This window comes from Dermacentor andersoni, chromosome 1, assembly GCF_023375885.2.
Source record: "Dermacentor andersoni chromosome 1, qqDerAnde1_hic_scaffold, whole genome shotgun sequence".
Classification (NCBI taxonomy): Eukaryota; Metazoa; Arthropoda; class Arachnida; order Ixodida; family Ixodidae; genus Dermacentor; species Dermacentor andersoni.
Window position 1 is genome coordinate 98,270,703 of NC_092814.1, and position 26,426 is coordinate 98,297,128.

At 40.8% G+C, this 26,426-nt stretch overlaps 1 protein-coding gene across 2 annotated transcripts; it reads left to right on the top strand.

Annotated features, from left to right (window-relative positions):
• The first annotated feature begins 291 nt into the window (after positions 1 to 291).
• Positions 292 to 25,635, top strand: LOC126545347 (malonate--CoA ligase ACSF3, mitochondrial-like). 2 transcript variants are annotated; one of them, XM_050193161.3, is made up of 7 exons: positions 292 to 1,160; positions 1,213 to 1,482; positions 8,728 to 8,918; positions 10,863 to 11,008; positions 11,089 to 11,325; positions 18,878 to 19,003; positions 25,102 to 25,635. In XM_050193161.3, the coding sequence occupies exons 1-7, from the start codon at positions 645 to 647 to the stop codon at positions 25,344 to 25,346; spliced, it is 1,731 nt and encodes a 576-aa protein (XP_050049118.1). In that variant the 5' UTR covers positions 292 to 644; the 3' UTR covers positions 25,347 to 25,635. The 2 variants fall into 2 exon arrangements, with proteins under 2 accessions (XP_050049118.1, XP_050049119.1); XM_050193162.3 differs by having other exon boundaries at positions 8,746 to 8,918.
• Positions 25,636 to 26,426: the final 791 nt, after the last annotated feature.

Genomic DNA, 26,426 nt, shown 5'->3' on the forward strand with positions numbered 1-26,426 from the left:
CATCAGTGGTGTATGTTGATAATTTAGCAAACGTATGTGAGGGCGGAACGTTGCATAGAATGTGAAAAGCTAAAATCTGTGAAAAAAATTTCTTGAGCCCAACAGTATTACATGCAACTCTAGAGCAGAGCAGTTGCGAAGCCTGTCATAAGGTTTTTACTAAATTTAGCATCTATCCGCCAAGCAAGCTTCGTTTGACGAAATGCACTTTATTGTAAAAAAAAACTGCAAAGCACGCGGAGTTCACGCTAAAAGTTTCGGTTCTGCCTGAAGAGGCGGGGGGGGGGGGGGTGTAGAGAAAAGTGCCTGTGTATATTGAGATAAGTCAATTGTAAAGTTAAGCCGCCATCGTAGTAGCGAGTGATAATAGTTTATGCTTTAACGCAGGAGGCTATCAATCTAAAGTAGCGATTTGTACAAGATCGGATTTTTACGAAACTGCCCGTGGAAGGTGATATTCCGTACGGTTAGACATGGCGCTCTCCGTGTACTGCCCGAAAGTCTCTTTGCCGACTCTACGAAAAGTGTGCCGGGTTGTGCGGTTGTGCTGAGTATTTTATGCACTCGTTCATTTCATGGATGTTAGAGCGCACTTTATACATGTAGTGTGACACGCAGCGACGATAATTGAGGAACCTTGCGATATGTATTTTCCTGCGATGACGAGAATACTAGGAAACGTCCCAGCTGCCGTACTGCAGTGCGTGCGATTGCCCCGGCGGTTACTTCATAGTTTCCCACCACCTTTCGAGTCCATATTTAATAGGGCTGCCTGTTATCAAGATAGATTAGCACTAGTGGATGTCGAAGGGACGTATACTTATTCAAACCTTTTGGCTAGTAGTAGTACTCTGCAGGCGCACTTTGACGACGTCCTAAAAGGCTCCGCGAAAGAGCGGATATCATTTCTGTGCCCCAATACAGTGTCTTATGTTATTGCTCAGTGGGCATGCTGGCTAGGGGGTCATGTCGCCGTACCGCTTTACTGGAATCATCCACGTTCGGTTCTAGAATATTACATAAAAGATTCTCAAAGCGCGCTCCTCGTGAGCACAAAAGCATATGCCGACCGTTTGCAGCCCATAGCGAAAGAATTAGATTTACCCTTGGTGGTCCTTGACGACGAGCTGAACAAAGGAACATACACAGCATCGAAACAGGTAGGTATGGTTGAGACCTTTGTGTTGCGCTGCGACCTAAATCTATTTGCAGAAAACCGAGGAGTGGAAGCGACTAAAGCACAAGGATGCCCAAATACTGTACACAAGTGGCACTACAGGACCACCCAAGGGTGTCGTCACAACCCACAACAACCTGTTTGTTCAAGCTTCGGCCATAATCAGTGCATGGGAATTCAGCTCGTCGGACGCTGTACTCCACACATTGCCCCTGCATCACACACATGGCATAGTGAATGCTCTGGTGGCTCCCCTGTATGCTGGAAGCACTTGTGTTATGCTGCCGAAGTTTGAAGCAGCTGAAGTAAGTTGACACTTGTTAGTTCTGAAAGTTCGTACCGTCAACTAGTAACACGTATATGGTATTAAAAAAGAAGGAATTTGAGCATATGAATGACTTTGGACTTTAGGAAGACATAACAGTACTGTTTTGGCACCATTGCTATTGATCAGTGTATATCGTGCTACAAAACACGAGCCACCAAGCTCAAATTTCAGAAATCCCAAGGCTTCTTGGCATTGCAGCGGTCAGTTATGCATTTTTTTAAAATTATGTTGTTTATACTGCGACATTGTATGGGCTGAGCGTGCGCCAGTGTCAACTCGGAGAAGGACTTATTACTACAGGTTCACCAATGAACACGTGCTGCTGCTCTGGTATAAAGCTTGCCTCATGGAACATTGTCAACGTGAAACGGAACAGCACAGAGAAGGGGGACAGATGCAGTGGTGCGCACCATTGTGTGTGTCACATTCTATCTGTGCTATCCATATATATATATATATATATATATATATATATATATATATATATATATATATATATAGAGAGAGAGAGAGAGAGAGAGAGAGAGGGTATTTACAGAATGAGCTGTTCAGTACGTATTCTGCTAATGGCAGATTTGGAATAAAAACATTGCAATAGTTTTATGTTATCCCGGCCGTGTTCTCTATCTTTGGTTTGTGCAGGGATGGTTTTCGGTTTTTAAAGAATCTGCACAGGGATTCAGATAAAGTTAGCAGGTTGAAACTTTCAAAATAGTAAGTGGAGCTTCTGTAAATACTGTCAAGTCCCTTAAGATGTGTTGGTAGAATCCTGGAACCTGTAATTGAAACTTGCTAGGAACTTTTTAAGTGTGGGCAAGCACACTTGTGTGGACATAGCCTTCAATAGTGCCTAGCCTTCAATAGTGCCTCAATATGTCAAGCATACTTGGAATTTACACAGGCAGGAAAATACACATCGCAAGGCAACGCTTTGCTTAGAAAAACAAGGATTCATTGAACTTTGGTTGAGTGGCTCAGCACTGCACCATCCAGCATAGAACCACCTCAGGATTTCTAACGGTCTTTGTGTATATTTCTGCAGCTGTGAAGAATCTAGCGTTGACTAAAGATTGCGCTTAGAAACATTTGCAGGCATTTAGGGTATCACTCGGCTGACACTGATCCTCATGAATGCCTAAGAAGAGTATGCACAGATCCACATTTTTTTTTTTTTTTTTGATGGTAAAGCATTAACTTTCTGTGATGAAATTACAATAAAAGAAAACACAGCACAGCTCTGCTACTCATGATTTCTTTGAAAAGAAGACGTGATGCATGTGTGGAACCAATAGGGATTCTGCATGGAAGTTTTATGTGCTGGTGGAAGTTTCACCTCCTCTTGTTTTTTTGTTGTTGAGGCTGACAAAAGCACAACTTTGTGTGAGCTTAGACATTCATAGAGTGTATACAAGCTTTCGTGCATTTTTGCTTGGCCATGGGCTAGGCAATGCCTGGCGTGCTGAATTCATGGGGGCAAAATATGCATGCACATTTTCTTGACAGGCGTCTCATTTCTGTCAAAGCCTAAGAAACTGGTGTCAATGATCCTTTTGTGAGACTGAAACAGTTGCAGCACCTTATGGTTAGCACAGGGCTGTAGGTTGTAAATGCACACCAGTAGATGAAGCCAGCTGATTTGTAAAATCTCTGTTAAAGAAAACAAAAAGGTGTCATATGTCATATGTCACTGGTGTCATACTCAGTCTGAAGGCATCTGCAATTATTTATTCAGGTGTATACATGTTACTGTTATGGGATACCAGTGATATAGCTGAGCTGAGAACAGCAGTACTGGTAACGTGGGTGAAGGAAATCAAGCATCAGAGGCCCTGTCATCACTTTTTTGAAGCTGAATGTCAGAACTCTGCGACATTCCCTCTCTTCTTTCTACCCTTCCTGTCACGCCTTTTCTTGGGCATCCACCAGCTTGCCTCGCCTCCATCCTCCTGGTGCACCTTGCTAAAGAGGTTGAACTTGTGCTGCTGTCATTGCAGGATGTGGCATCAAAGCAAATATTCTGCACATTGCAAATTTGCATGTAGATCCAATGCTTGGCCAGCTCCATTGCAGCGCAAGCACTGATGTGCCACTGGCCACACAACAGCCAATGCAGCTCACATTTGCCTGCCCTACACGACTATGCAACTGAAGCATGGTTGCTATAGCAACGTGACCACCAGTTCTAGTGCTCCTTTTTTTAAAAAGATGTCATACTTTGACCACACTTTCTCCGAAGCAGTCGGGTTGGCCTAAGGTTTCCTCCCTCCATGACTTGGGGTGGTGCTTTGTGATGCTATCTTCAGCCAAAGTATGCCAAGCTGTTATTGCATGAGGGATCGTGTATCACTTATCCATTGACATCAAAGTGCTGGCAGTGGCACAACCTTTATAAACACATTTTTGGCAGCTTTTCGATAAAAAGATTTGTGTAACGCAAGAATGTTTGTAATGCACTGTACCATATTTGAATATAGGTCTACTTGGCCTTTTTTTCTTTCCCTGGAAATGTTACCCAAAATGAGCTATTGACCTATATTCGTGACCAAAGGATGACGACCTATATTCTTGAACAAAGTTAGCAAAAGTACCGAACTAGCAGAGCTCTTCCGTCGCGCCTGCCGTAAAGCCACTCTGGAGATTATCTGAACTGGCTTTAAGAAATGCTGCATATCCAATGCACACAAGGGGTCTGAGGATCTCGGTTGGGGTGCCGAGGACACGTGCAAGGCATCTGACTGGAACGACTTCTCTGGAAGTTCCGATGAAGGTGCATCTTGTAGCATCGACAAGCAAGATTTAGTAGCTGAGCTTACAGCATATAAGGTGTGTCATATTCAAGTTTTCCGTGCTAAAAAGATGTGGGTCGATCTATGTTCAAATTATAATTCTATAATAATACTAAATAATTCATATAATCATTCACAATGATAATTATAATAATTATAACTTTATTTCTTGTCGAGTTCAGCATAAGGGGCCGACATATATTCATGTACGACCTATCTTCAAGTAAATGTGCTAGTTCGAATACAGCACCATAAGTAGTTGCCACCAGCCTTCCATCCTTCTAGCTACATCTTTGGTGTACTGCAAATTTTTATATGTATACATCCGGCTAATTGGGGTCCCTGATGTACAAGATCTAATCCACCATTGAAACTGGCACCTTGGGCCTTAGTGATTTTTCACTAGCATGTCCAGGAGTGCAAGTAACTGCAGAAGAAAACAGCGCTGGGAGAGGCACCTAGGGGACTTGCAGATGAAGAAAAAAATTAGCAGGCGCATCTATTGCATAGTGAGGGGGGGGGGCAACTCTCGAGTGTGCAAAGTCGAGCTGGGGGGGGGGGGGGGGGGTGGCAGCGACCGACCCTGTCATTGACGGGAGGCGCCAGTCTGTATGTGCAAAATAGTTTCGCAATTTTGTTATTCCTACCATGTCGTGATTTTAAGCAAGAAAGGCACAGTAGTTGCCTGACTAGCATGGCTACCAGCACATGTAAAGGTACCGTGAATGACCAGTGCCTACAACGGAACTAAAACTTAGACAAAAATGGAACCTTCTTTATATTTTGACAATGAAAACAGAAGAAAAAAAGCTAATTTATGTGTGCAACCAAGTTTATAATAACAGGAAATATAATTTGTTGAATGTTATTCAGCAGAAAAAGCAAAAGCCTGGACATCTGGCCATCCCCCAAACGGGTGAAGTCGGGACTCGGGACATTTACTTCAAAGTTGTTCGGACTGTACCGCTAAAGTTGGGACAGTTGGCAACCCTAGGAAAGTGCCCTCATATATACCTCCTCTCCTTATATGCGTGGGTTAAGATATTGTGCTGAACTGTGCTGATTATGGAGAGTAAAATGTGCATATGGACCACAACCCATATTTTGTAAAGTTGCATTTCATGTTAAGTACTTCTTGCGTGTTGCAATTTGTAGTTAGTCCCAGCAACGCCTACATCTGAGCCATGCTTGAGCTAATGACAAGGGATGAACAGAATAAAAAATGGATCATTAGAAAATGTAGCCCTAGAGCTACTGCTGGTCCCTGTTCTAAGACTCTTGTGGCACTCCTGGCATTCCGAACATTGTGAAGGGTGATAGTGAGCTATCTTTACTGGATGGAGCTCTGAAAATCTGGTACACTGCAGGCCCAGCCTTAGTTGCAAGCCTGGGAATTTTCGACAAAGACTGAAAGGCTAGTTGCTAGTTGCCTTCCTCTGTATTTCATTACGGTGACATGTATCCTAAAAGAATGCTAAATTCTGTAATAATGTAACATTAATGTATTGTGCAATGTCTGGTGGGTCAGCAGCTGGCACGGTCTGCTGCGAAGCACAAGGTTGTAATTTCGATTCCTGTCCCGGTAGTTGCATATTCACAAGCACATACTGAAATTTCAATAACTGGTAATGAGCAGTAAATGGTCAAAGTTAATCAGCAGCCCTATGAGTGTCCTTTTAGACAATGTGTAGCTTTGAAACCTTAAAGCCTGTCAGTGAAGATCGTATATTGCATTCACTGCAATTTGGCTGTTTCAATCAGTAAAAAATGACTCAATATTGCAATTTGTGTGTGTGTGTGTGTGTGTGTGATAATGCTATACCTTGTGAGGGCTTTATATCCTAGACATTATATAAACTTTCCGGTGTAGGAGTCTAAAAATCAATAGGTGTCAGTAAATACTTCCCTGACTTCATAAAGTGACATGAAATATAGTCCTGAGGCCATATTTTGCAGTGATCCATTTCATTTTAAATTTTTTTCATATTGACTGTTGCACTGAGTGGCCAATCCTGGTAACAACAATGGTACAGCATTGTCCAAGTCAATGAAGGGGGAAAAATGAAATGGATTACATGGATTACTATAAACTGTGGCCCCATGTTATGGCATTAACTCCTCACTTGCACACTGCTGTACATTGGCTATGTTTATCTTATCTGCTGCTACTAATTTTGCATTCTTGGCCAGCAACAAAGCAACAGATAGCACAGTATGTGGCATTTGCAAAAGGATAGAAAGTTGGGCGAGTTGGTACGGTAACATCATCTTGGGTTTCAGCACGAAGGGACATGGACACAGACTAGAAGCAGACAGGATAAGTGCTAACTCTCAACTAAAATTTTATTGAAACAAAGAATATATATTTAGGTTATTGCAAAAAACAGCACCATAAGAACATGACAAGGTATAAACATATCAGTTAAACGTATCAGGAGATAGGGAAGTAAAAAAAAAAGGAAACAACAAAAAGACACTACTTCAGATTAACACACGTGTTGTGAAGATACTGAAACTGCATCCTAACAGAAATGAAGATGCATGGCTAACGCAAGTCTCTCCTAACCTTTTAATGTGAAATGCCTCGATTATTTCCCGTATGGTTTTGCATTTGTGTCTTGAAAGAATTTTTGTCTTCAAACAAAAGTTTACAACCGCAATTGAGACAATGTGACGCTAGATGTGAAGCATTAGGGTTGTTAAGTGAATGTTTGTGTTCTTTTAGTCTAATATTAATGCACCTGCCACTCTGTCCAATGTAAGTTTTTCCGCACATGAGTGGAATCTCATGAACTATACCAGTGTTACAAGGCACAAAAGGGGACACATGTCTAAACATGTCAGACACAAAAATTATTTCAAGACACAAATGCCAAACCACACGGGAAATAATCGAGGCATTCTACATTAAAAGATTAAGAGAGATTTGCGTTAGCCATGCATCTTTGCCTCTGTTAGAATGCGAATTTCAGTATCTTCACAACACGTGTGTTAATCTGAAGTAGTATTTTTTTTCCCTTTTTTTTTACTTCCCTACCTCCTGATACGTTTAACTGATGTCTTTATACCTTGTCATGTTCTTATGCTGCTGTTTTTTGCAATAACCTACATATATATTCTTCGTTTCAATAAAATTTTAGTTGAAAGTTAGCACTTATCCTGTCTGCTTCTAGTCTGTGCCCGTGTCCCTTCGCGCTGCAACCCAAGATCATGTGGCATTTGCCAAATATTGTGAGAAAGTTTTGGTTTCCTCTTATTCTCTCCATGAATAACAGGCATAAAGATCTCATTTTTGTTTATTGCATTAAACAGAACTTGAATTGCACAAACAGAATGCTGCCCCACTGGCTCAGAAACTGTAGCATTCTGCTACTAAGTACAAGTCATAGGTTTGGTTCCTTGCCACCACAGCTGTGATCGGATAGTAGTCCCAGCTAACCACAGATATCTGCGGAACATTCACTTAAAATGCTAACACTTTGTCACAGGAATATCTGTAATGTTGATGCAAAGAACATCCACTAATGGATGTGCATGTAGGGTTTCTAACAGGTATACAAGGCACAGTCATAAGTAGCTGTTATGCATTTAAGTGAAAATGAATATAAATTGTACCGATTAATGTTCTTTTCTTGTGACTTGCAAATGCAAAATCATGGGTGGAATATTAGTTGCACACTTCAGTGTAAACTGTTTCCACATATTTTATTTCTTATCGAACATCAGTGTGGACAACATCAGTGTGGACACCACAAGGATATGCATTAACATGGAGCTGAATAGCTAATAAACAGCAACATTAAAACGAGTTCTCAAGGGATATTTGTAGACTGATTGGATCAATGCCATGCATTATATGTATTTTTTTACAACTGGCAAAATTCACTAGTAGAACTTCACCCCTTCTTTTTGGACTCCAGCACCAACATGTGGTCCAGCACAGGCTATATAAATGCTTGCAAAGGGAAGCAGAGTGTTGCTTCAGAAATGCCTGCATGCATGCGACTGAATTTAACTAGCCCATGTCAGTGGAAACTGCATGAAATGTATATTTGGTGGGGTATAGATGAAAAGTAGATTGGGATGATGGTCGCTTTTTTGCTGAAACTGAGTACCCAATTTTGAATGTTTGACAAATCTGTAAAACTGCTGCCTTTTGTCTAATAGTAAACGCCTCTCGAATTTCCATTGGCCATCTAGTGAATATCCACGATTGCTTAGGGTTGAACGCAAAAATTTGTGTGCCAAGGTTTCTTTACACATACTGTACACTAGGTTGTCAAAATTAACCTGGAGCCCTCCACTATAGTAGCATTCATAACATGGGCTGCTTTGCAATGTAGAAGCTATTTAATATTATTACATAGACCTTGGATGTATGGTGTGAAATGAGTGTCTTTAAATGCTGGAGCTGCAGAGCAACATTCATTCTGCAGAAAGCAACTGTTTTACAGGTATGGAACTATCTCATTGAACCTCCAACAAGAGGGCCTCGAATCAATGTTTATATGGCAGTCCCAACAATTTATGCAAAGCTTGTACAACATTACGACAAAATGTTTTCAAGCAGTGCTCCCTTCTCCAGAAGCAAAGAATTCATCCGTGCAGCTTGCACACAAAAAATCAGGTACAGACCATTGTTTGCTATGGCATTTATTTCATGTTAATTTATTTGCAATCCTAGCGTTGAGGCTCCTCGAATAGTAATTATTGGTTAAGCCTGCACTGCTTTCTTTGTGCCCCATTTGATTTTCTGCTTTCTCTTGGCTTGATATGACTGTCTTGCAAATGTAATAGTCTTGGATTTTGTCTACCTTCATTGCTTTGGTTTAAATATGTGCTCTAGTAGAAAGTTAAAAAGTCAGCCAAGCCATTTCTTTAATAGTGTAACATTTGAAAATTTTTAACTCTACGTGACCTGCTTTGCAAAGCTCAAGTTCAGTGAGAGACTGCCACCTCTTGTGTGCCTTGCTGCAACTAACCTGAAAAATTATGCAGCAGACCACTCCCATTTCAACCATTTGACTGTTGTGTAGCAAGAAAGCACTTTGCATCACAGCATTAGGTTGATTTATCTATAGAAAACACACTGGGAAGAGGCCCTAGCAGCTCCGGCATTGCATGTGCTGTTGCAAAAAATTGTAAGGAATCGTTTCCCTTCGAGGTGCTGAGCATGGATTACCTTTATCTGTCAATTCAGCATCCTGGCCTAGAAGCATGAGGGGCGGGAATACTTGCTTATGAAAGCAAGTGTGAGAATTTCACCCATTGAACTTTTTTTATGGCCTGCAGAGTAGCTTATAAAAAATTTTGGATTTGGCATGCTATATCATCACAAAATACAGGTAGGGTCCTTTGTTTTCAGCTAAACCTGATACTTTCCCATTTTTGCACCTCAAAGAAGGTTTATAACAATTAGTTTAAACACGATTTTTCCCCAATGTTATACTCTTTTGTAAAGGGTTAAGAATAAATGAAAGTGTTGCAAATGCAACGACCATTGCATGATATGAATTGTTTTGCACTTACGCCACGACTCCCTTTCCCTTTTTTGCTCTTATATTCCATGCGCAGCATGAAATATTTGAAGGTCTGCACCTCGTTGTTCATGTTTCTTGCCTATCTGTCCCATCCTTCATGCTGTTTTAAATTTGGGAATCATATTAACATTATTAATGTATATGAATATGATATATGCTTCCTTTTCACTTAACATTCAAACAAGAACCGGCATATGTAGTGTATTCAGCACCTTCCAGCCTTAAGTGAACACAAGCTTGTTGCCGTTGTAGCAGCTTGTGTAAACGATGGTAATGTGCTAGGAAGTGAACACAGGGCTGACATTGCTTTGCATTGCAAATGGTAGTTGTGATGCTGAGAGGGTGTCTTCTCAATTAGGGTACGTAGGCCCCGGCAGGTCTAGGATGAACACAATTCTCAGAATGCAAATAGTAATGCACATAAGAGCATCACACCTTTTGCAACATGTCCGCTACTATTTGTGCTATTTATCCCATGTTAATTTGCAAAAAACAAGGTGAACAAAAGATTGCCACGCTTTGTCCATATTTGCTTTTGTTTGTGATTTCTTTAAAAAGTGCAAATAATGCCTGTCAACAATGATTTGTATAGATACGTTCATCACATGGCTTGTCAGCAGCTCTTTTTTATTATGTTCCTGTGAGTGATCGCACTTCATTAAGTGAAACGTTTATGTCCAAAAGGAGCCTGTGTTAATCATTTATGAAAAGTCCTCAGGAAACTCCCAAGCTTTGGGCTGCCAGACAACAAGAACTGTGATTTCTCCCTTGTTTTCCTCTTTAAAAAGGGCATCATATTTTTACCCCTCCGATTTAAAAAAAAAAAACCTGCAACCCGAAAATGAAGGATCCTATACGTATTTCATTGCTTAATTTCAACCTGGCAGTGCTGGGCTTGGAGATTTGTAGTGTTAATATGAAGATGGCAGTTATTTTTTCAGCTCACTAGCTTTAAATAAATGTTAGCACATACTTGAGTAAAATGCTTGTAACATTTAGATACCGTGGATTGTTATTGTTTCATCTGATAGGTTGATGGTGAGTGGGTCAGCATCACTACCACTTCCTGTGTTTGAGCGCTGGAAAGAAATAACTGGGCATACATTACTGGAACGTTATGGAATGACAGAAATTGGAATGGCACTCACAAATCCTCTTCATGGAAGACGAAAACCTGGTAGGCACTGCACAAGATCCTTGAATATTGTTCTCCTAATATCTTTTTTTCTACATGGATTCTCTAACTTACTTTTGCAGGATGTGTAGGCAAGCCATTCCCAGGTGTCAAAGTCTGTCTTGCAAAGCCAAATGCCTATGCTGCAACAGGTTATGATGTGATTTTGACTGGCGATGAGTATGGAACCAAAGTTGTCAAAGGAAGTGAAAATGACTCTGGTGACCTTCTTGTAAAAGGGCCAAACGTCTTCAAGGAATACTGGAACAAACCAAAGGCTACTAAGGAGGCCTTTACGAGTGATGGCTGGTTTAAAACGGGTATGTTTAATACGCTGTTTTTGCCATTATTTGGGAGATTTTGTCATGTATCTGTCTCTTGCAAGTGATATTATGTTATGAGAAGACCTGCAATTGATGAAACCAGTGTTTCTGGAGCCATCCTTAAACGTGGCGAACCTTAAAATTCAGTTTCTGTCGCATCACAGTAGTATGACATCATTGTATAGTAGTTGTGCTGTGATGCTGTAAAATTTAAGGACAAATTGGTATTTCACATTTTGCTGCAGGCTAAAATAAGAAACAACACTATCAGGGGCATCTTTTTATTATTGGAAGTACTATGTATGATGTATTTAACCTTTGCAGCTTCCTTGACCAAATATATCCGTATAGTATCACTCCCTATAGAAGTAATAATATGAAGTAGACTCCTGCTAGCAACGAACGGAGTTAAGCAAAATTTTCAGATATGAAGAACAATGTGTAAAGGGTTGGTTTTCCATAGAGACAGAAAAGAATATAGTCCACATAGCTGCACCAGCGATGTTCTCGCATGGTGCAGCTGATACTGCCCTGAATCCTTACAAGAATTTTTAGAGAGCATGAGGGCATTGAAGAGTTTTTGAGCAAGCTAGCTGAAGTGTCAGCTTTTGTGACAGCGCACAGAATTACACAGTGCAGACAAGAAACTCAACAGCTTAACTAAGAGTGCATAAAGCAATACTTTGTATCATGTGAATCCAATAAATGGCTCTTCTTCTGGCTTTTGGTGTTAATGCTGTCTCATTTATCGTTCTGTATCATGGATGTTTGGGTGCACCAGGAATAGTATATTTTGAGTTTTCTGGATCACTTCTGTAAAAGGCCAACTGCAACAAAACTTTGGGTTGCAGAAAAAGCCTAGTTTCAGATAGTGTAGATATAGAGCAGCCTCCATGCGAAATTGTACACTTGAAATACAAGTGGATGCATCGCAAAAGGCTTGCAAAAGGCTTGCGAAAGGTAGTATTTTTTATACCAAAACTGAAAAAAAAAAAAAAACATGCCGGCATTACCACTCACCAGAAGTGACACGTGACTTAACACGCAGCCCCTTGGCATGACCTTTGAGATTAGATGCCCCCAGCAGCGCACTGAAACGTCTCGGAGGAGACGTGCTGGGACTTACATCAAGTCCACTAACCACCAACTGCACCTGCTGTCTGCTTAGGCACTATCTAAAGGCTGCTAATAAGAAAATTAGATAATTACCAGCCCTGCAGCTTTGCCACGATTGCTTCAGTAGTAGACAGGTTTAAAATAGTGTTCAGCGCCTTATGTACATTAAGCATAATCTCTTTGCTGGATGCTATGAAGCACGTCTCTAGATATGGGACCACAAAGAGAATGGTAAAAAGCAGGGCATTGTCTGGTGCCTTGTGTCGAACATGTCCAAGCCAAGACCGTCTATTAGCAACCATCCTGTCGTTTTTATGCCAGGCTATCTTGTCAGCCCTATGGACACCAGATTCTCACCTAATTTCATAAATCGAATGTGCTAGGCACTATTAACTGGTATTTCAGGTGGGCTTAGAGGAAGCAAGAGCTTATTTCACAATTAATTGGTGATCCTTGATAGTGAGAGTGCAGCCACTGAGGAAATCGCACTGAAGCAGAAGCAGCAAATGCCATCATGTTTCACGTTTCCTTGCATACATAAACATTATGTACATTAAACTGGCCAAATGTATGTTAACCTAGCATACATGAGCCGCAGAATCCTAATAGCTTATGAAGCGAGCACAGTAAGGATGATGTTATTTCTTTGCATACCTAAGGCATTTGTTTGCTTGAAAATGCTATTCTAAAGCTTTCTAGTATGTATTACTCGTTTATAACCAATTTAGCCAAATTAATATTTTGTTGCAGCTGGCCTTTAAGGCAAACTTCTGAAAGCCAAACGTATTGTCACAGTTCCTTCAAGTTCATCTTAACAGAAGTCTACTGTAGTTACTTCCAAAGTTTTATAAATAATGCAAGTTTCTCTGAAAGTAAGATAAGCTGTTTCAAATCCAGAAGTAACATTTCAAGGGGCACTGAAGAGGAACAATAAATCAGTTCAAACTGGTAGGGTATTCTCTCGAAACTCTTAATTTCATTCATTTGGACTGAAAAAATGTGAATTAATACTGGACATAATGTAGGCCGAACTTCTCTTGAATTTGGTGCTGAAGTCTCGGTGCCTGTAGGTCAGTGTGGTGCGGATTTAAAGGTATTTTCTCATATTTCGTGTCATTTTGCTTAAGAAATGTTTTTGAAACCTGCTAGGTTGAGTCTGATTCTTTTAGAATGCAATGTAGACATTGCTTACTGATAAGCAAATCACTAGATGCGACAAGACACTGTCAAAATCCTTGATGTTGTGCCAAGCTGGTGCGGGGATTTCACGGCAGCGTTGTCCCCAGTCCTGTTTTTGCCTCCTTAACAGCTTAATGTGCCTCCTCTTGTGGTAAGACTGGTTATTTTGTTATTGCTGAAACATTATTTATTGATGCAGCTTAATATTCCTCTTAAGTGTCCTTTGAAGAACATGTCATGATTATGCAGTGAGGATGCAATACAGATAAATTTTAGACATTGTCAAACAGCTCATAATAACTTTATATTTTATATTTAGTTGAATTTCGTTATGGTATTTTGTAGTTTTGATGGGCACTTGCAAGTGCCAGTATATCCTAGTCATGTTATCCTGTCTCCAAACAGATTTGTACATCTTCTTTGTGCAAAAAAAAAAAAAAGTTTCTTCAATGTAAAAAGGCTTGACCCGCCATGGTTGCTTAGTGGCTGTGGTGTTGGGCTGCTAAGCACGAGGTCACGGGATCAAATCCCGGCCACTGCGGCCGCATTTCGATGGGGGCTAAATGCGAAAACACTCGTGTACTTAGATTTAGGTGCGCTTTAAAGAACCCCAGGTGGTCCAAATTTCCAGAGTCCCCCACTACGGCGTGCCTCATAATCAGATCGTGGTTTTGGCACGTAAAACCCCATAATTTTTTTTAAAAGAGGCTTGGTTACTTTGCAGGAACAATCAGATTAAGTGAATATGCAATCAGCCTCTGTTCTGTATTGTAATGAATGAAAAAGTGCGTCTTCACATTGTGTGGCAAAGCTAGATTATAAGACCAATTGCAGTCCATTTTAGTGATGCAGTCCATGCTGTAGAAATAAGTTTTTGTCAGAACTGCGGTGGTTGTCAGGAAGTGCACCATAGCACTAACAACCTAATTTGTATTAGTATGCTACTTTAGGGAGCTTTAATACTGCAGAATTGCAGCCAGCTATTGTTCGGGACTTATTTGTTTACTGCAACACCCAGAGGTGTGCAAATATCAATTTTCTAAACCAAATCGAGTACTTTTTAGATAGTGCAAGAAACGCTTAGAATGCCAAATAGTTTTCAAATGATGAGAAACCGTATTCACCCTTAATATAAAACAATGTTCACACAGTATATTGTCAACATTAGCGAGCTTCAGTCACTACATCGCACATTATGAGGCATTTATTAAATGTGCATATGACCCATTAGGAACAAATGAGTATACTGTTCACATACTCGCGACTCTTTGGTGAGTGCAAATGGTAGTAGTTTAGGCAGAAAAGTTTGGCTCGCTGAGCGATGCATAGCATGCTCCATTACGTAACCTCTATCTCTCTCTTTTGTCAACTGCAGGCACGGGGGGGGGGGGGTTGAAATTTATCACACTCTTGGTCCAATTTTAGGTTTCATCCCTCACAGTTGATGATTGAAATTACTCGTTTCAAAGACCAAATCGAATTTGACGATATTTGATCTGTTATTTCAAATTTTTTATTATTTGCAATTTGCTAAAAGAAAACCTAAGCACTGTCACCAGCTGCAATAAGGTTTTCCCTAAATTGCTCATCATAAATTTGGAAACAGTAAGCTGAGAAATGGCATTGTACTTGTTTTGAAGGCGATCTGAGATTTCTTGAACACTGTCTGGCTTTAGTTTTGCAATAATAATGCATGCTTTAAGCTAATAATAGGTTTTCTGGATAGTTTCTTTTTTACTTTACTTTTGGATTTCAACTGCCATGTTACCTTTGCTGTATAGTAGTAAGGAATTTTTTTAATCAGCACTTGGACATGTGCTATACCTGCGGACAACTTTCTCTGGAAGTGAAGGGAAAGCTACTAAACTGGAGTTTCTGGTCATGTTTTGCTGCACCAAGTAGTCCAGCAGCATTTGAGAGTGGTTTCGGTTTCTTAGAGCAAATATTGAATCAGCATAGCTTTATGTGCAATGGTTTTGCATTTGCCCAGGCACAGAAGAAAAAAGCAGCAAAGTAAGTCAAATGTTACACTCAGTGGTATGTTTTGTCCTATTTTGGTGTTGCAAATAAGCTGTTTTTCTTTTCTCTTCCCCACCTTAAACTAATTCAGATGAAAAAGTGAGACCTTCTTCAAAAGCACTCTCTTTTGTGCGCGCTTTGCCTCCGTAGCTTTCCCTTCGTTGCCACAGAAAGTTGTCTGCGAGTATAAGTCACAAGGGTGAAAACTCGTGCTGTAAATTTCTTATACAGGTTTGTGAACATAGTGTAAACTAACAAAGCAGTGGAGCTGTAGTGCCATCCTGTTCCACAATATATGAAGTGTACCATAAACAACTTACTCAACTGCATCCACATAACATATAATTTTTCCTGGCAAACACACATAAACCACATCACTAACAATGCTAACCGCACACTTGGTTACCTCCATCGCAATTTCTCTATGGCACCCGCTAACTTAAAGCTACTTCTGTACAGAACACTAATACGTCCTAAGCTTGAATATGCCTCTTCTATATGGGACCCTGGCTTAGATTACTTAACAAATGCAATAGAATCTATACAAAATCGTAGCGCATGTTTCATTCTTGCTAACTATTCTTGGACATCAAGCGTAACATCTATGAAGGCTACTTTAAACCTCCGTCTCTTCTCATCCCGTAGGAAGTTAGCACACTTATCACTGCTGCACAAAATTTATTACTATAATCCGGAATTAAAACGTGAGCTTTTGTCCGAACCTGCATACATATCATCTCGTACTGACCATCACCATAAATTAAGCGTTCCAGACTGTCGCACGAACCTATTTTTTAATTCAGTTATTCCTAAAACTACCAATGAATGGAATCAGCTGCCGGCCTCAATTGTTAACATAACTGATACATCTGCTTTTAGAACTACTATTGAAGAATACTTTTGTTAATCCGCACTTTCTAAATTTTTTTCTTTTATTATTATGCCCTGTTGTCTGCACATCCTCTGTATTTCGTTCCACTCCCTTGTAACACCTTCGGGCCTTGAAGGTACAATAAGTAAACTGCTATGCACATATGTTGGAACCTGGCAATAGCACAGCAGTTTTTCATTTCAGCTTCTATCTTGTCAACTTTCATCATCCTTAGTTTAGATGTAGCTTAATGTGTTATGCAAAGCCCTTCTTGTGGTTACACCCATGGGTTAGGCTGCTGCCGTTTCCTGAGCACACATGTTGAATGCTATTGGTTCTATCCGTCTCCTCTCTCTTGAATTGAGGTGATCACAGGGCATATTTGACGCATCTGTAATTTGATAAAGATGTACCAATTTAAGACAAGACTGAAATCCCTCTGGCAGAAAGTCTCTAGAATCCAACATATAGGATGTACAAGCTCATTCACTGTTATTAGACACATCTTTAACATTCAAGCATGCGTAACAGCTTGTGTTTGGAATGTAGGCATACAGATAAATTTTTTACAAATATATATGCCTTTGGCATCATAATGAAAGGTTTTCTTTTTCCCCATAAAGTCAAAGAAATGTTTTAGTTATATTAAATACTTATGTGCTTCTTATAGGAGTGGAAAACCCCATGCTTGCCATTATTGCTTGCTTTACCTTGTAAAAAATTACTTGTAAAGGTCATTGCCCTTATTAAAGCTAAGGACAGTGCTTTTCTGGCCTAATGCTCCATGGGCTTAATTTTCTTCAAATATCAAATACTCCCATGACACTTCGCAATACGGTGTAGAACAGCATTGTAGCACGAAGTATGTTATACCAATTTGCCCAATTGCACACCATATTCAACTTTCATGATCTGTGTAACTTGTAAGCAGCCTATATATTCATTTTATATTTCTGCATGAAAATGACCACTTCATGATCCTAATATTCTTGTGGCTGTGAGAGAGATTGTGAAAGCAAGTAACATATGTATAGAGCTGAACAAAATTACTGTGAAGCCATAATTACTGTGCACTTTTATGTCTGTTATCATAATCATGATTCTTGATGCTTTTAAATAACTGCAGAGCAATATTTTCAGTTAACAAAGTGCTGAAAGCACGTTCTATGCTATTCTGAAATTTAATTAATATATTGGGGCTACAAATATATAGCGCTGATGACAAACTATAGTTGTAATGTGACCAAGAGGCTTCTTGCCATGATGTATTGAAAATGGCTGAGTGGTACTCCTAGCAAAGAAGTTGTTAACCTCACATGCCCAGAAAGGTCAGAAGTGCCAGGTATAAAAGGGCAGTGGGAGCAAGGTGTGGGCAGCAATGGCTGTTTGCCCAACAGAGCAATCCTTGTCAAGAAAACCTTCAAAGGAAAGACCACCCTCACCAGGTTTGGCCATTTTTAACAAACGAGCGCATCATATCCTTCACACAGTGATGATTGTATATTGTAGCACTGCGTGCCAGTGAACACAGCTGAAATTTTTAGACCAAACTCAGCACATCCTCTGTCTTAAGGCAGCACCGCTCCCAGCCAGAGAAGTTGGGTGACACACACAAATGACGTGATGTAGGACGCAGTCCTAGCAACGTCGCTCACTGTGACATGTTACTTTGGTAAATTGTACAATGTGGAACGTGCAACGCCACCACTGGAAATGCGCTGCACAGCAAAAAAGGAAGAGACGGAAGAAAAAGAAATGAGGGCGGGGCTGGTCACATGAACCTGACGCTGCCCCTGGGCTCCGGTGTGGAAGAAGGAGGGGAAGGAATGTCACTTGCGGACACTACTCGAGGCAGAGAGTGTCTCTGTTGGCAGTCATGCCCACCTCCTGGCGGTATGGTGACAGGACATTCAATTTCTTCCATCTCCTCCAATAACAAACCGATTACAAAAAATTCGTATGGTAAAATGATCCCTAGACAGCATTTTAGAACTTATAGTGTATAGCTAAAATTTGCAATGGTGTCTGGGGAGGGGCCCTTTAAGGGGGTACCCCTCGTGCCACCCGCTTCAGACACTGCAGATATGGCGCATAATTAGTAAAATATAACTTTGTCGTACAATTCAAATTTGATGCCAGGCATTGTTTTGTATTGAATTAAAGCATCCCCTTTCTGCCCGTGACTTTGTACAGTGCTGCTGATGTATGCAAGTTGTGGTGCATTTGCTGAATGACAGACATAGATAAGTACTAGATTTATTTTTGCGTGAACATAAATAGCAGCTATTTCTTTTGGTATGCCCTATGATTTCAGTTCCTTAAGGACATTGCCTTTATTCTTTTCCTTGCTTGTTGATTTCCTAGGAGACACTGCTGAATACAGAGATGGAGCATACAGGATCCTGGGTCGCACGTCATCAGACATTATCAAAAGTGGGGGCTACAAGATTAGTGCTTTGGATGTAGAACGTCACCTTCTAGCACACCCAGGTAACATTGCTGAACTGTTTGTAAAGTGACTATTGCTGAACCAAACTTTTTGTGAATTGACTGTTGCAAGGTGTAGCAGTTTCACACTCTTGAGTACTTGTCCAAACACAGAGCTTCGTAGTGTGCACTAACAGCTGCCTTGACTTTTGCTGTGCATCTGTTGTGATGCAGCGCACTTCAAAAGGCAATATGTTACAGTGGCATTGCCAGTAATGTTGCTGGAATTTGGATATCATCATGAGTTTTCTGCATTGCCATGTTGCTGTGTATGTCGGATCTGTAAGCATATGTGTAGCCTTTTTTTTGGTGCTGTTATGTAGAAACCATGGAAAATAACAGAATAATAGTTCGAGTGCACAGGGAATATGGTACACATTTGTGGTTAGCTTTTTTTAGAAGCTTGCAACCCTTTAAAGAGGCACTAAAGCTTTTTTGCACATGGTTGGAAAAGGTTTCCGATTTGTAGACAATACTGCTGTGAATGTGCGAATCAAATGTTATTCTGCATGCACGCAGTAGGAAACTTACAATATTACATTGTTTGCTCTCTCTTGCGGCTCCCTTAAACCCCTATGATTGTTTGTTTTCCCTGCCTTATGCAATGTCAGTGATGATGCTACAGCAGACTCGTGACGGCCCATAGATGCCAGCCATTGGGCAATCATTTGTGGCCACGAATTACTCATGAGCACAAGCTTGCACATGCATGCACACCCTTCCAGGTCTTCTAGTAAATGGAGAAGCTTAACACATCCCACCTGTCCTGCACAGCTCCTTTGTCACCCTCAGATGCTTATGTCAGATGCCAGTGTCAAAGTTTTGCCACAAGGAGAAGAAAAAAAAGCAATAGGCATGGCACAGCTATTGGCATCACCTCAGCTGAGAGGAACAGAGGGGTTGAGGAGGAACAGCGAAAGTAAACATTGCACTCATCATGTCTCCGTTCATATTTGGTTCTTTTTTAAAAACTTTTTTCAGGAATAAAATCCTTGAAGATAATCATACTTATGCCAGCCTGTTCCTAAGTTAAAAAAAATTGTTTCAGTGCACTTATAATGCAGCTTGTCCAGAAAGTGTTCTGCATGTTGGCGAGTTATGGAAAGTGCAAAATGTTGGAAAAGAAAGTTCAAGCAGAAGAATGTTGTAATATATTTCTGTAGAAGGGGGGCAAAGAATACTTGTGTAATGGTTTGACCTACCAGCACAAATTACCGAAGGATTGTGGTGGGTGATCATGTGCATGAATAAGGCATGGACTTCAGTGCACGAAATGGAGGTATGTGAAAGAAGCATATAAAAGAACAGGCTTAACGCAACTATAACAACGGAAACCAAGTAAGAAAGTGTTCCTGTGAATGGCATTTACATTAACCAAAGATATAAAAGGTTGGAAAAGTTGTGCATGTTTACTTGCCTGCATGTGATGAGCCATGTCAATTATTGCAATAGTCTTGAACATAATTGCTGGTAGTACTGTTAACTGAACAGTAACAAGTCACAAGTTTGAGGATAAGGCAAAAGACTTAGATGGATCATGGGTCAAAAAAATCCATTGTCTGGCATTACGGCACCAAAATTCAAGCGAACCAACTTGGAGATATGGGCGAACCACCATGTCTCTAAGGATGTGCACACTTTGTTAGCCACAATTAATTTTTTTCCACTGTGTACTATGGCAAACATTGCAATATTTCAATACACTTGATTGTCAATGGAACTTTGTCAGACAGTGCTCGATTTGAAAAAGAGATGAAATCAAAGGTGAAGGCGGTATTGTGTGGCTATCTGTTATTGTTAAGGGGGTATGGGAGGGTAAATGGGTCATCTTGGTTTCAGCTTTATATCGCCGCAACTGTTCCATATTTTATTTTGAAATCTTGCATGTTGAATAAGAATGCTTATCGGCCTCATTTGATGCAATTTTTTTCACTGAAGCCTTTTTTTTTTTTTTTGTGCCCAAGAATCAAATTTTAGGCTGGGGTGCAACATTAAATGTACCTTTCCTCAGAAACAAAAGGTAGTATGACCGTGAAATGTTGCACAATAATTCCACGTGATAGTGGCTTTAAACTGAACCTAAAAGAAATTGGGTTCCTACAATCATCTCACAAGAAAAAAATATTGCCCTCACTTTTCACGTACTGTGAGAGAGACTTTCCCATTTTATTTTCCAGAATTGTAACTCAAACAGTTTTTCAAAGTTTTAGGTTAAGACTATTTGCAAGGGATTTCAGTATAATCTGAGAAAATTTCAGCGTAATCGGCAGCATAGCTTTTCAGAAAAATTGCATCAAAGTTTGAAAATTTTTAAATAAGTGATTTTGAGAAAAATGCCATTTCATGTTCATTTTTAAATACCACGAGGCACGGTTTTTTGGCACCATTCTTTAAATGGCTTTGAGAACTCCTGTGCACTTGCCACTGCAAGGCTTTTGCTCTGCACAGCATTACTTTTTAGTAATGAAATAAAAAAAAAGGTTTTCTGATGGAAAACAACATCAAACAAACCCTCGTATCCATTTTTAAATACCAGAAGGAGCGGTTTTTGGTGCCATATTTAGATAGCTATGGCTGCTTTTATGCATTCGCCACTGCATGGTTTTGCTCTGCACAGTGTGTATTATTTTTCATTAATGAAATTATTATTATTTTTTTTTTTTGACAATTTACCCTACCGTCCCCACGTTAGGGCTCTGTCACGCATTTTGAAGTCATCATTGGCATATCCTTTGTGAGAATGTCACACAGGTTCTTTACTTGGTTCAGTCTTTATGCTCTATTTATGTTACTACAGGTCTAATTACCACAGAAGTTCACACTCTGCATTGCCACCTTTTTTTTGTGTCTCGTGGTGTCACGTAACTCCTATCCTTCATTCAGCCTTCCACAACATTGAAAATATACTAAACTTTAGAATGTGTTCTTGGCTTCATGAGTCTTTTCATTGAGTAGATTTTGAAGTGACCTGAGGTGGCACACTGTTTAAATGCACACATCTTGTTGGAAATGTGAAGAGCAGCGTGATGATGATGGTGCAGCCGTAATGGTAAAAGTTGTTAGTATCGTTTTCTACCCCAAAATCTGTTTTTAATAAATGATGGCAAGCATCTTGTGGCCAGTTCTTATCACTGTTTCTTGGTAATCCAACAATTTAGACAGATTATTATGAATTAGGTAAAGAGCATGTCACTAAACAGATCATGCCATATTTTAAGGTTAATTCATTAGACAAAACTTTCTTATTTTCAGCTGTTGTTGGGAAGTGCCACACCACTTAATTGGGCCTGTGCCCACACAGCTATCTGCCTAATTTTGTCTGGCCGCCATGATCCATACTTTCTTTTTAGGCCAGATCCAGATTTTTTCTTTTAATGTGATAGCATTTAGCAGGATACCCCTTGAACATTGCGGTTAGTATTGGTGCAGAACTTCCAGCAGTGGGGACAGCTGTCACAAATCCAAGGAGCGGAGGAGGCGAGGCATTGGCATGACGTGCAGTGGCGTAGCAACAGGGGGGGCCGGGGGGCCGTGGGCCCCGGTTGCAAGGGGCCAGAGAGGGGGGGGGGGGGGGGTGTCACATACGTCTGAAGACACCCCTCTTTCCGCCGGCTACACCCGGGGAGGGGGGTGACAGAAGACCTAGGGCCCCGGGTGCCAGACGACCTAGCTACGCCACTGATGACGTGTTAACTGGACACTCAAGAGAAAATAAGTTGAGCTGTATTAGTGAATTGCCCTTAACAATATCAAAGCTTATCAGGCCTTCTCACTTACTGTGTGAGAAGGCCCAATAAGCCAGAAAAGACATTAAAGTGAAAGACTGATGGTGATGTCGCCTTCGAGTTTGGCACCTGCTCATTATTATGTCATGAGTATTGACGGCATCTGCTGAAGCCTATTTAATCATTAATTGGTAAAGATAGACTATGTTGCATTCTAAGGAAGCCAAAACTTAGGAAGTTTTGATAACTTTTACTGTGCCACAGAGGCCCAAATATGAGGAAATACCTTGCAGTCCACGATGTCACACCAATTTACCAGTTATGCAGCTTTCACGCGAAATTCAAGGAACAAAACTTAGGGCTTCATTTTCTCTTTTAGTAATCAACCTCTTATGCGATATTAATGAAAATAGAGCTTTTAAAGAATAGTCTATCAGTCCTGATTTAGTGTTTCTGTTTAGTGCCCCTTTAAGGAATGTCACAGGTCACATGGCAAGAAGGGCAGCAGCAGGGTGGTCACATCTCAGTGTCAACTCTTGCACAGCTGCGCTGGCAGAACACCTGGAGTTGATAGCACAATGGAGAGGAAGGACATGTAACAGATGAGAGAGGATTGCACAATACTGATTGAATTGCAGCAATTGATCAAGTGAACACTGATTGCATGTTGGGCATGTTGGTACATGTTCACGGTGTTGCATAATTTTGTGCGCATTAACAAAAATAGGAATGCTGTGCAGGGCTGCGGTTTTGTAGCAATGCATTCTTGCGATGTTAATGCCTCTTCACACTTTTTTGCATTTGTGAGTGGGCAGAGCAGTACTTCACCTGGGATAGAGTACTGCTCTGGCTACTCACGACTGTCGACAAACAAAAGAGACGACAAAATAAAATAAATAGTGGAAGCATCAGGAAAAATTGGACAGAGTCAGGACCGTATTTACTTGAATATAGGTTGAACCCGAATATAGGTTGACCCCTATCTTTTTAGAAAAACGAAAAACTCTTAATGTGACACACCTTTATTTACCACAAGCTTAGCTACTAAATGGTGCATGTCGATGCCACGAGCCGCATCCTCGTCAGAACTGCCAGAGAGATTGTCATCAGATGCTTCGTAGGCCATCCTCGGAACCCCGAATGACAACATCCCTAGTGCCGTTGGGTGCTTTGGATATGCAGTATTTTTAACCTCGGTCTGGATAATCTCCCAACTGGGTTTACAGTGGTGTGCAATGGAGAATCTCAATTAGCTTGGTAGTTTTGCAAGCTTTGCTTAAGAATATAGGTCGAGATTCTTTGATCATGACTATAGGTCAATTCCACATTTTGGGTAACATTTCCGGAAAACAAAGGTCAACCTATATGCAAATATAGGTTGACCACAATGTTCCTCTTTGGCTGCAGTGCGTTGTGGGTTCGATTCCCATCGCCGCTGGGCACCCGCTGGTTCAAATGGGCACAAGTGTACCCCGGCCTGGCGTTCAGCTTCCTTCAGGAGTGAAACACTTGGGAAAAGCGCCTGCACTCTAAATTCCTGTCTAAACACTTGTGAGCACAAAAAAAAAGTAATGTTTGGGCCGCTCCCATGGCGGCAATTTCTCGTGTGGCACCCCAAATGCACCTATTGAGGTAGGGACACCTTCGGGTTAGAGACAAACGCCCCTTTCCAAGCATTGAGGCTCCATAATGGCTGAGCACCAGGCCGGGAGCGCGCTTGTACCTATTTTACCGGTAGGTACCCGGTGGCAGCACTTGCCTCCCACAACCACGGTGGATGCTCTTCAACAGGGTTGTCTGTGGTCGCCCATGAAAGGTAGTTACCATGAAGAGAGCAAAAAATTCATGCAAATGTCGGGTGGATAGCCATCGCATGAAGGGCGTCTAAATGAGATCACTTTAGTCACTCAACTGTAGCATGGGCGAGGACCCATTATTTGCATCACTTTGGGAGAGTTGCATTAGTTGTCACTTTGGCGTTGATAGAGTGCTCCAAAATGATACAATACTTGGCTGATATTTATCATTCTACATCAAACAGCTGATATATTTTTTTTTCTATCAATTTTATGTGCATGTTATATGTCATATATGTTTACATATGAAGAAATTGTAATTTTAGATACATTTTCCACACCTGTAGTGACATGCATAGCATGCTGTAGGACTTGGAAACCTGCACAGGAAGGTTATCTTTTCTCTCAAATTTGTGGCCACCCTGTACATCAATGACAGTTTGTGCTGAACAATAACATGTTCAACAATGGTGCTTTTTTTTCACTAGTCAATAACTGGTGCTGCCCTAGGGCACCAGCACCCAAAGAATTTCTTTCGTGAATGCAGCTGTATGACAAGTTCTCTACTGTATTCTTGCAGATATCCAAGACTGTGTTGTGGTTGGCCTGCCAGACATTACCTGGGGCGAGAAGGTGGCATGTGCAGTCGCTCTGCGAGACTCGGCAACTGAACTAACTCTACAGGAGCTGCGTGAATGGAGCAAAGCTCGAATGGAAGCAGCCATGATTCCAGTGTTACTGCAGGTTGTTCAAGAAATACCACGAAATGCTATGGGCAAAGTGAACAAGAAGGATATTGTGTCTAAACTTTTTGCAAGTTCTTAGTACATTAATTTCTACATTTGTATGTTATTGTTTTATGCATTATTGAATCTGATGGCATATTTTACTGAATAGAATGTGTGTTCACCCAAGAACAAAATATCACAGGGCACATTGTGCACGTGTGTGATGAATTTCTTAATTTACAGCTTATAGCCGTGTGATGTAGTGGGTAGGGTTTGGTAATCTTGTCAAGTTCCACATCTGCACATATCAAGCTGCTGCTGTGTAGTGGCAATGCCAAGTGATGCCAGACAAGGTGTAGTTTTGGAATAAAGGTTTTCTTTGTTTACTTGTGTGTGTGGTCTTTGCAACAAACATTTCTGTTGCCAGCTTTTTGTAATAACAAAACTCACTTATCCAGAATGCAGGTGGTGCCACTTTCCAGAAACAGCTGCTTCAAAATGACTTCCTTCAGCATGCCTTGCCAGATGCGCCATCTGCCACAACTCTTACTTCTTTCTGTGCACTGCATTATGTTGCACTTACATCAAGGGATGTATTATCACATGCTTTCTTGCCTACCACAGCTGTCTTTGCACAAGGGGAACCAAGCTAACCTGTGTACATTTTGGAAGAAAATCATCTTGATCCAGCAAGTTCTGAGAAATGACACAAACTCTAGTGCTTTCTGCTTTCATGCTCAAGACAACTGCTTGCAAAGTAGGTGCGGTATCTTTATAAAAATTATGCCAATACTGAGCATTCAAGGCTGGACTGTTTGAGGCTTCGGAGCACAGTGCACTCTATATACCTCTTCTACCATGTGGCTTGCTATTAAGAAGCTTACAATAAATATGCAAATCATGTAAGATGCAAATCAATTTGTTATTGTACTTGTAGGAGTAGCTCTGGCAAAAGTTAACAGCTGTTCCACAGTGGTTAATCCCCACATGGACTCACCGTGGCTGCTTAGTAGCTATGGTGCTGCGCTGCCAAGCTTGAGGTCGCGGGATCAAATCCTGGCCACGGCAGCCCCAGTTCGATGGGCGGCGAAATGCAAACAGCCGTGTACTTAGATATTGATGCACATTAAAGAACCCCAGACGGTCAAAATTAATCTGGATTCCCCCACTACAGTGT

Excerpts from the sequence above, each read along its gene's own strand:
- LOC126545347 (XM_050193161.3), top strand. The coding sequence starts at position 645 with ATGTATTTTCCTGCGATGACGAGAATACTAGGAAACGTCCCAGCTGCC. Across the intron at positions 11,009-11,088 it reads TCATGGAAGACGAAAACCTG|GATGTGTAGGCAAGCCATTC; the intron begins GTAGGCACTGCA and ends TTACTTTTGCAG. Across the intron at positions 19,004-25,101 it reads TCACCTTCTAGCACACCCAG|ATATCCAAGACTGTGTTGTG; the intron begins GTAACATTGCTG and ends GTATTCTTGCAG.